This window comes from Babylonia areolata, chromosome 4 (assembly GCF_041734735.1).
Source record: "Babylonia areolata isolate BAREFJ2019XMU chromosome 4, ASM4173473v1, whole genome shotgun sequence".
Lineage (NCBI taxonomy): Eukaryota > Metazoa > Mollusca > Gastropoda > Neogastropoda > Buccinidae > Babylonia > Babylonia areolata.
The window spans coordinates 45,303,658-45,313,657 of record NC_134879.1 but is presented as its reverse complement, the minus strand read 5'-3'; the positions used below and the strand labels follow the sequence as shown (position 1 = coordinate 45,313,657).

At 42.3% G+C, this 10,000-nt stretch overlaps 1 protein-coding gene across 2 annotated transcripts in view; it reads left to right on the top strand.

Annotated features, from left to right (window-relative positions):
* The window catches only part of LOC143281709 (neurexin-1-like), a 102,729-nt gene that overhangs the window by 28,858 nt on the left and 63,871 nt on the right, over window positions 1-10,000 (top strand). Inside the window, exons 4-5 of one of the 2 annotated variants that reach the window (XM_076586971.1) lie at window positions 751-914; window positions 6,338-6,364. In XM_076586971.1, coding sequence (XP_076443086.1) covers window positions 751-914; window positions 6,338-6,364 — 191 coding nt within the window. The remainder of the gene's footprint in view (window positions 1-750; window positions 915-6,337; window positions 6,365-10,000) is intronic. The other variant, XM_076586973.1, reaches the window with a different exon arrangement.

Here is a 10,000-nt window from a genome sequence, read left to right as displayed (position 1 = left end):
GGGGGGTTGACCGCTGGGGATGTGGCGTGTTTGGGGATCATGAACATTTTGATGGGTCGTGTTCTGTGAACATGGAACCGCCTGTTGAGAATACTGATCAAAGGGCGCGCGCGTGCGTGTGTGTGTGTGTGTGTGTGTGTGTGTGTGTGTGTGTGTGTGTGTGTGTTCTGCGTGAAGGTTAAAGGACTGTCATTGGTGATTTGGAATGTTTGCCTGCTTCGGATAATAGTACATACCCCGTGAATTCAATAGTTCAACAGTTCGTCATTTTCTGTCAACGGCTTGCTGACCTGGGCGCTTTATGAGGCATGGTGCACTGACAATTATTAAATGCATTTTGACAGAAAAGATTCCGTCAATCTCGTCCATGGAGTTCACTTGACATGTACGATCCAATTTGAAATTGTTATGTTAAACAAATAATAAGTGGACTTGATCACTTTGGTACGGCAAAAAGTAATCGGCGCGCGAAACATGAAGATTTTGCCTCTCGCTCGCATTTACGTGTGTGCGTGCGTGCCTGCGTATGTGTGTGTGTGTGTGTGTGTGTGTGTGTGTGTGTGTGTGTGTGTGTGTGTGTGTGTGTGTGTGTGTGTGTGTGTTTGCGTGTGTTCGTGTGTGTGTGTGTGTTCGTGTGTGTGTGTGTGTGTGTGTGTGTGTGTGTGTGTGTGTGTGTGATGCGTGTTTGTATTACGAGCCTGCCTGCCATTTTTACCGAGCGCATGCTGGATTCCGCTCTCCTGTTCCCAGGCAACAGGAAGGACTACCTCAACCTGGCCATCAAGAACGGAGTCCTGGTGCTGACCATCAACCTGGGCTCGGGGTCTTACGAAAAGATCGTCCCCAAGAATCGAACCCCTCGTCTGGACGACAACCGTTGGCATCACGTGGTGGTCAAACGGGAGTCCAGAGAGGTAGGTGCCCTTGGCCAGGAATGCAGTTGTAACCTGATCATTTTTGTGTATGATCACCTTTAGATTTTCATTCTATTTCTCTTCTCTTCCCCCCCTCTCTCCCCTCATGTATGCTCGACTGTTTCGGTTTTTTTTTTTTTCTCTCTCTTTTTTTTTTCTTTCATTCACCACTTTTCATTACGTCCAACTTTATTTCACACCATCGAAGAAGTCTGTTGCTCACGCCTGTACTTTTTTTAAGTTCATTTATCGCACCTCATTAATGATTGTAATGTGTAGTTGACCTCCTTCATATCGTGCATAGACCTTCACTCTTCAGTAGACGTCCGCTTCCGGCTTTGACACAAATATAGTGGATCGTATTATGAACTTTAACAACATTGCTCTCATAGTAGTAAGAAAAACAATATATAACTAATGTTATTCAGTAATACCATTCACAAATTATGGCTTCATAAGTGAAAAGCCATTTCGTTTTACTTACTACCACGTCAACAGTCAACATAAACAGTAGTTACGTGAAGTTCAAATTGTTCTTCTAAACTGAGCATGGATTGAACGAATTTCAGTTCATACTAGCAAGGGTTTGAACTGAGTATTGGGTGGGGAAAAAACCTAAGCAATAACAGCAAAGGGACAGGATATTTCTAACCGCGTCAGTTACAGGGTTGCTTTCTGCCTAGTTGGTCCATCCTTTTAGTGGCCTGCAACCCCCACCCCCCCCCACCCCCCCACCCCCCCACTCCCCAGTCCAGTCTCTCTCTAGCCTGTACACACATTGCCACCCCTTTCCATGACCTTGTCCTTTCTGGAACTGGCAACAGTTGGCATTGTGTTCCTTGACCTATCAATGGCCCTGGGTGTCGGCCTCTGTTGGTCTCGCTGCTTATCTGAGTTGCAAATTGGTTTGCCGTTTACCAGGTAGTTACTGATTTAATAATGAGTGACGGCAGTTTATCAGAGAACCAATGATCGAATAGTGAATGATGATAAATACCTCTGCGTTTCTTTCTGAAGCCTAAAGCACTCACGCTTGACAAAGAAACAGAAACACTGAGGCACAAGTACAGAACTCTAGCTCTTCACAGTTCCTGATAATGCCCAGACAGTTACATACTGAATTATCATCCAGTCCAGTTCTGTACCATACACTTGCCTCACGGCATATAACTACGTGAAAATCATTGACAGAGAAAAGCTTCTTTGAAAACTCCAAGCTGTAGTCTGGACTTAAAACAGACTGAGAAGCTATGGGAAAGAAACGTAAACAATAGAATGAATATTACTTTCGTTCAGAATTAAAACAGGGCATTTTTCTCTTTTGCCTGTGTACATGATTATCTCAATGATAGTTCCTTGCCATGCATCGCTTCACTTTATAAAAGCCTCAGTGAAGCGCTCAGAAAATTGTCAAAAATGCCTTTTTTTCTTGTTTTTTTTTTTTTTTTTAGCGAGAAATAGATTTCTAACAACACAAAGGTACGAATTTGATTTCCGTTCAAATTCCTTTTCACCATATAACTTGCTTTCACACATCAACAGCAGTTGCGATTATCCCAAACGTGTAGAATGACAATAAACATAACCCAAAAATTCCATCGTTACTTCATATTAAGAGGCACATGGAATTTCAGCCATTTGAGCCATAAGCATTTGAGCCAGCAGTGACCATAGCATGATACTGCTGGCAGCTTCCTCTTCATCGATTGAATGTCGGACCTTAATTCATGCCTCTTATTCAATCCAGAAAAAAAACAACTATGGCCTTTCTTCCCTTTTAAATGTGCAGTGGGATTAGGGTATTGCACTATCAGGGCGATTTCCAAGCGTCAAAAACATATTATCCTCTTTATTATTGTTGGTATTGATTCTTGCGGGCTGGCTATTGCGACCCGCCTTCTCCATGTCGGGTAAGATTGGATGGAGAAACAGACAGGGCTGATCTGGTCAATCAATAATGTGACGAGGGGCAGAAAGTAGGAAGACAGGGGGTAGGGAGATATAGCAGGGCAGAAAGTAGGAAGGCATAGGATAGGGAGATATAGCAGGGCAGAAAGTAGGAAGACACAGGATAGGGAGATATAGAAGGGCAGAAAGTAGGAAGGCACAGGATAGGGAGATATAGCAGGGCAGAAAGTAGGAAGGCATAGGATAGGGAGATATAGCAGGGCAGAAAGTAGGAAGACAGGGGTAGGGAGATATAGCAGGGCAGAAAGTAGGAAGACATAGGATATGGAGATATAGCAGGGCAGAAAGTAGGAAGACATAGGATATGGAGATATAGCAGGGCAGAAAGTAGGAAGACATAGGATATGGAGATATAGCAGGGCAGAAAGTAGGAAGACATAGGATATGGAGATATAGCAGGGCAGAAAGTAGGAAGGCATAGGATAGGGAGATATAGCAGGGCAGAAAGTAGGAAGGCATAGGATAGGGAGATATAGCAGGGCAGAAAGTAGGAAGACACAGGATAGGGAGATATAGCAGGGCAGAAAGTAGGAAGACACAGGATAGGGAGATATAGCAGGGCAGAAAGTAGGAAGACACAGGATAGGGAGATATAGCAGAGCAGAAAGTAGGAAGACACAGGATAGGGAGATATAGCAGGGCAGAAAGTAGGAAGACAGGGGGTAGGGAGATATAGCAGGGCAGAAAGTAGGAAGGCACAGGATAGGGAGATATAGCAGGGCAGAAAGTAGGAAGGCACAGGATAGGGAGATATAGCAGGGCAGAAAGTAGGAAGACAGAGGATATGGAGATATAGCAGGGCAGAAAGTAGGAAGGCATAGGATAGGGAGATATAGCAGGGCAGAAAGTAGGAAGGCACAGGATAGGGAGATATAGCAGGGCAGAAAGTAGGAAGGCAGATGATAGGGATATATAGCACAAAGTAAAAAGACAGAGGGTAGGGAGATATAGCAGGGCAGAAAGTAGGAAGACACAGGATAGGGAGATATAGCAGGGCGGAAAGTAGGAAGACAGGGCGTAGGGAGATATAGCAGGGCAGAAAGTAGGAAGGCACAGGATAGGGAGATATAGCAGGGCAGAAAGTAGGAAGACAGAGGATATGGAGATATAGCAGGGCAGAAAGTAGGAAGACACAGGATAGGGAGATATAGCAGGGCAGAAAGTAGGAAGACAGAGGATATGGAGATATAGCAGGGCAGAAAGTAGGAAGACAGAGGATAGGGAGATATAGCACAAAGTACAAAGGCAGAGGATAGGGAGATTTAGCACAAAGTATTAAGACAGAGGATAGGGAGATTTAGCACAAAGTAGAAAGACAGAGGATAGGGAGATTTAGCATAAAGTACAAAGGCAGAGGATAGGGAGATATAGCATAAAGTAGAAAGGCAGAGGATAGGGAGATTTAGCAAAAAGTACAAAGGCAGAGGATAGGGAGATTTAGCACAAAGTAGAAAGGCAGAGGATAGGGAGATTTAGCAAAAAGTACAAAGGCAGAGGATAGGGAGATATAGCATAAAGTAGAAAGGCAGAGGATAGGGAGATTTAGCACAAAGTAGAAAGGCAGAGGATAGGGAGATATAGCACAAAGTAGAAAGACGGAGGATAGGGAGATTTAGCACAAAGTACAAAGGCAGAGGATAGGGAGATATAGCACAAAGTACAAAGACAGAGGATAGGGAGATATAGCACAAAGTACAAAGGCACAGTAGGGAGATATAGCACAAAGTATTAAGGCAGAGGTTAGGGAGATATAGCACAAAGTACAAAGACAGAGGATAGGGAGATATAGCACAAAGTACAAAGACAGAGGATAGGGAGATATAGCACAAAGTACAAAGACAGAGGATAGGGAGATATAGCACAAAGTAGAAAGACAGAGGATAGGGAGATATAGCACAAAGTACAAAGGCAGAGGATAGGGAGATATAGCACAAAGTACAAAGGCAGAGGATAGGGAGATATAGCACAAAGTACAAAGGCACAGGATAGGGAGATACAGCACAAAGTAGGCAGAAGATAATGATATATAGCACAAAGTACAACGGCAGAGGATAGGAAGATATATAGCACAAAGTACAAAGGCAGAGGATAGGGAGATATATAGCACAAAGTAGAAAGACAGAGGATAGGGAGATATATAGCACAAAGTACAAAGGCAGAGGATAGGGAGATACAACAGGGCAGACGGCAATAAGACAGGAGATACGACAGGACCCAAAACGACAGGTCAATATAGCAGGACTCTGGAGGACAGCAAGGTCTAACAGGCTTCTTCACGGTACTGATATTTATTTCGGACTTTCCCCTCTGTTCGTCACGTGCTCTAGACAGGAGGTGTGTGATCTGTGAGCCGCAGACTAGCCGTACAAGTGTTGATTTCTGTTCTCCATTATTGACATGATTTTTGAGTGTGTGTGTGTGTGTGTGTGTGTGTGTGTGTGTGTGTGCGAGCGAGCGTTGCATCTCATGATTCTTTCTATTTATCTTTATCATTTAAAACCTGCACACATGTCTGCACTCTTTCAGACCATGTAACTTCATCATTGTCTGTAATCTTTCTGACAAGCTGGAACATATCGGTGCAACGATCAAGTTCGTACCAGTGCAGTATCTATGAAAATAATGATCTGAGTATGCGTTGTTTGGAAGTCCTACAGAAACGAGATACAGAATTACAGTGTAGGACAATTGACAAAGATGCCGCCATATCGGTTGCATGCCAGTATAACTGAATGTTGTATTGCGTATGCCACTATCGTGTACCGTCCCTGTACGCCCACCAAATATCCATTTATTATTCTAGTACGTTTTGTCACAACTTGGTGTGTGATCAAGTGTCTGTGGGTCGGCAGTTTCCAACAGGTTTTCTGGAATTTTTCAGTTTCTTACATGGAAACTACAGATATAGTGCGATTTTTCTTACATGAGGACGATGCTTTGTCCTCTATAAGATAGATATCTTAGCATTCCAAATTATGAGTCATGCCATGTTTATGATTTCACCAACACCCAGCGAAAATGGTACACGTTGGTCTTAGCCTGGTATTCAGAAATCACGTGTTGGAGAAAAGTACGTGTCCCATTTGTTTTTTAAATGATGAGTCATGCACTGTTTGAAACATCCACCGTCAGTCACAGCCTTGCCTTCAGGCCTTACATGCCGGAAAAGTGTAGCACTCCATGACCTGAACCCTGGCTTCAGAAGGCGCAGGGTGTGGAGGCGGAACTGTTGACGTGCTGTTCAGACTATCTATCGCACTGTTTCTGTTTAGCTATGTTCCAGCTGTTGTCTCAAACTGGCTTGATTATCATTTAGACTATTAGTGAGAGAAATTGTTATCCATGTTATCCATCACTTTGTTATCTTGCAGCCAGTATGCCCACCTGACATGCCATGTATGTTGATGTGGCTTGTTTTTTTCTTTTTTCTTTTTTCACTTTTCGTGAACCTACAGCTTACTAGGGACAGGGGTGTTTGTGCTGTAAGTAATGCTGATGCCTTTGGCTGCATGCATGGTGGTGGCATGTGGAAGTTGTTGATTGGATGTTTAACCCTCCCCCTCCCCCTCCCCCTTCCTCCCTCCTTTGTCTTCTTGCTCCAGTATCTCTGGTCTCTTGCCCACCACCACCCACCCACCTCCCACCCCCATTCCTTGCATATCTGTTTTCATCCTTGCATGGACATAGTGCTTTTTTTATGTGGACCTTTCGTGCCTACTTGATATCTACTACCCTTTTTTAGATGGAAATATTTTGCAAAATTCCGTCATTTTTGTTCTTTGTTTATTACTAATACATTGTTGTAATTTTTCAAAACTTACGCAAACTTATGCTGTTTAAAACTGACTGTCATATGAGATTCAGTTTTTGAAAGTCTTGAGACAAGACTTCTGTTATTGTTAGCGTTTGTATCGTTAAAAAAAAAATGCAAAGTGGCCGCATGCGGAAAACATGACGCTTTTTGTTGATTTCTTGAAGATTGTTTAGAGATTTTGAATGTTCTTTTTGAATAGCTGTAACGGCAAAATGGTTTAGAAGTTTTTGATGATGGCTTTTGGATTTGGGTTTTTGCTTAGTCTTAACACTGTTATTTGTTTCCTTAAAAGAGCCGGGAGAAATACAACGCTTGTTTTGCACTTAGGATTTTTCTTCTTCTTCTTCTACATTTTATTTCGTCCATAACATGTTCTTATTGAGAAAAGCGATCATCAAGTATCCATTATTATATTTCTTTTGGTAGGGGGTCGTCCACAGCCAGCATTGAGAAGCATCATGAAATGAGATTAGCTTTTATTTTCCTCAGAGTATCATATGGCTTCTGCAAACCTTTGTCCATTATGTATTCTGTGTGTGTGTGTGTGTGTGTGTGTGTGTGTGTGTGTGTGTGTGTGTGCATGCGCGCGTGCGTGCGTGTGTATGTGTGTGTGTATGTGTGTGTGTTTGTGTGTGTGTGTGTGTGTGTGTGTGTGTGCATGCGCGCGTGCGTGCGTGTGTATGTGTGTGTGTATGTGTGTGTGTTTGTGTGTGTGTGTGTGTGTGTGTGTGTGTGTGTGTGTGTGTGTGTGTGTGTGTGTGTGTTTGCTGTTCATCGAAAGCGTTCGTTTCCGATTTACGTAAAACATAGAATTGAAACAACAACAACAAAGAAAGAGAACAAGATGCAATCAGCAAACCAAACAGGGTCAACAAAAAGCTAGCAGACGCCTCGGGAATCAGACATTTCAGACAGGGAAAAAGCATCTTTTAATGGTATTAATTATTCAACGAGCAATTCTCGGAAATAATTTTACCCCCCTCGATAAAGGTGGGGTTTTTTTTTTTTTTTTTTTTTGTTTTTTTTTTGCTAGCTCAGGATAGAAAAATAAATAAATGAGTCAGAATATATTCAGAGGGAAGCACATAGCGTGAAAAAAAGCCCGTGTTTCGTTGGTGGTGTGGTGTGGTGTGGTGTGGTGTGGTGGTGTGTGTGTGCACGGAATCTTTTGTGCCAAAGCCATGTGTGTGGGTGTATGTATGCCGTGTTGTTGTTGTTTTTTTTTTGTGAAGTTGTAATATTGTCATGCTTACTGAAACACTTGCAGCGAATGTTGTAAGTCTTGTCTTGTCATTAGTATACTTTTTTTTTAATGATTATTAGCCACGATATAAAAGTTTGAGCAAGGAGATATGTGGGTATGGTTGATGAGGAAGGGAAGGGAGGGGAGGGGGGGGGGGGAGCTCGGAGTAAGGAAGTTTAAGATGAGGGGGACGGAAGGGAAAGGAGGATGGGGGGGGGGGTGAGGGTAAAAGACCATGAATATCGATCAATATATTATTATTATTGCTGGTGTCACTGAGCTGTCGTGTGTGTGTGTGTGTACGTGTTGTGGGGTGTGTCCATTGGCTTCTCTTGTGTTCGGTTTTCCCATTGTCTGTCTAACCGTACGCTTTGACAGTGCCGAGCCAGTTTGTCTCTTCTCTCAAGTCTGTATGGTTTGGCTCTCGGTCCTGACCTCGCCTTTGTCTTCACTGTTTCACACCGTAACACGCCATAGAGAATTCAAGAAACAGCATAAAGAAGAAGAAGAAAAAAAAAAGAAACATTACAAAGATAAAGAAAGAAACACCTATAACAAAAGAAGGAAAAACCCCAAAACGGATATTACACAACAGAAAGAAAATACCATGAAGATGGGAACTATAACCGAAAGAGAGAGATAGAGAGAGAGGGGGGTGGGGGGGGGGGGGGGGCGTAGAAAAATGCTGGAAAATAAAATGTTTCAAAACCCAGGAAGTGTGAAATGAATGTCGTTTCCTTTGTCAGAGTGTGTTCAGTGCTTACATGACCTGTCGCTACTTCCTCTTCCTCTCCACCCCCACCCCCCACCCCCTTTGGTTCTGGCTCCACGGTGTAATAATAATCTCTATAACCAGTCTTTCCCCCCCCTCCTTTTTTTTTTTTTTTTAACACTGAACAACATTCAGGTATTGTCGTTTATACTGTCAGAATGTTCACTTTTTTGTTTCGTGTGGCTTTAAAAAAAAAAAAATTGAATACAAACAGTCTGATGGTCGAGTCGAGCTATTACTGGTTCTGTTCTTGTGGTTGCAAGTCTCGTGGAATTGTTTCAGTGTGCTGGTTGTTGGAAGTGTTCGTGTCTTTGTTTCTTTTCTTTTTTATTTCCTTGTTTCGTTTTGTTTTACTTTTGTTTTATTTTAGTTTACTTTATGGTGATTTTGTTTTGTTTTGTTTTGTTTTAATTTGATTTGATTTTGACAAATGTTTTATCATATTTAACATATAAAGATAATTTTATACTATAATTTTATACTATTTTCGTTGACTCAACTGATTTTGTAATTATTTCTTTTGAGGGGCGATGAGGGGTGAGGGTGGTAGAGGAGGGGGAGGGGGTGTGCTTTTGCAGCCACTCATTACTTAAATCAGGTACAATGCCATTCATTTCCTGTTTTGGAAGTCTTTGGTAAATCTCTCTCTACCTCTCTCTCTCTCTCTCTCTCTCTCTCTCTCTCTCTCTCTTTCTTCTTTCTCTCTCTCTATCTTCTCTCTCTCTCTCTCTCTCTCTCTCTCTCTCTCTTTCTCTCTCACCCCGTCTCCTTTGTTACAAATGTGTATGCCTATGATACTTATGTTGAAATTGTGTTCATTCAAAGATATCGACCGCCTGTCTTTTGGGTGTTTTTTTTTCTCCATTGAACTGACAGATAAATTACCGACGAAGGAAGGAAAAGAGTGTGTTGTAACTAAGAGGTCTGCTCATAGTCAGGATGCTCGTAACATTACGTCTTTTTGTCTTCTGTCACACTGTGGGTAATTCTGTCACACTGTGGGTAATTCTGTCACACTGTGGGTAATTCTGTTACATTGTGGGTAATTCTGTCACACTGTGGGTAATTCTGTCACACTGTGGGTAATTCTGTCACACTGTGGGTAATTCTGTCACACTGTAGGTTATTTGGCAAGCATACAACATTAACGCAAATGGTTTTATTTGTGTAACCAGATGAGACAGTTTAGCTTATGACCATTGAGTTTACGAATTTATGCAACAAAATAATCGAAAGCTTAGAATGTAGATTTGAAATCTTTTGGGGGGTAAAGTTTTTGTTTAGAATAA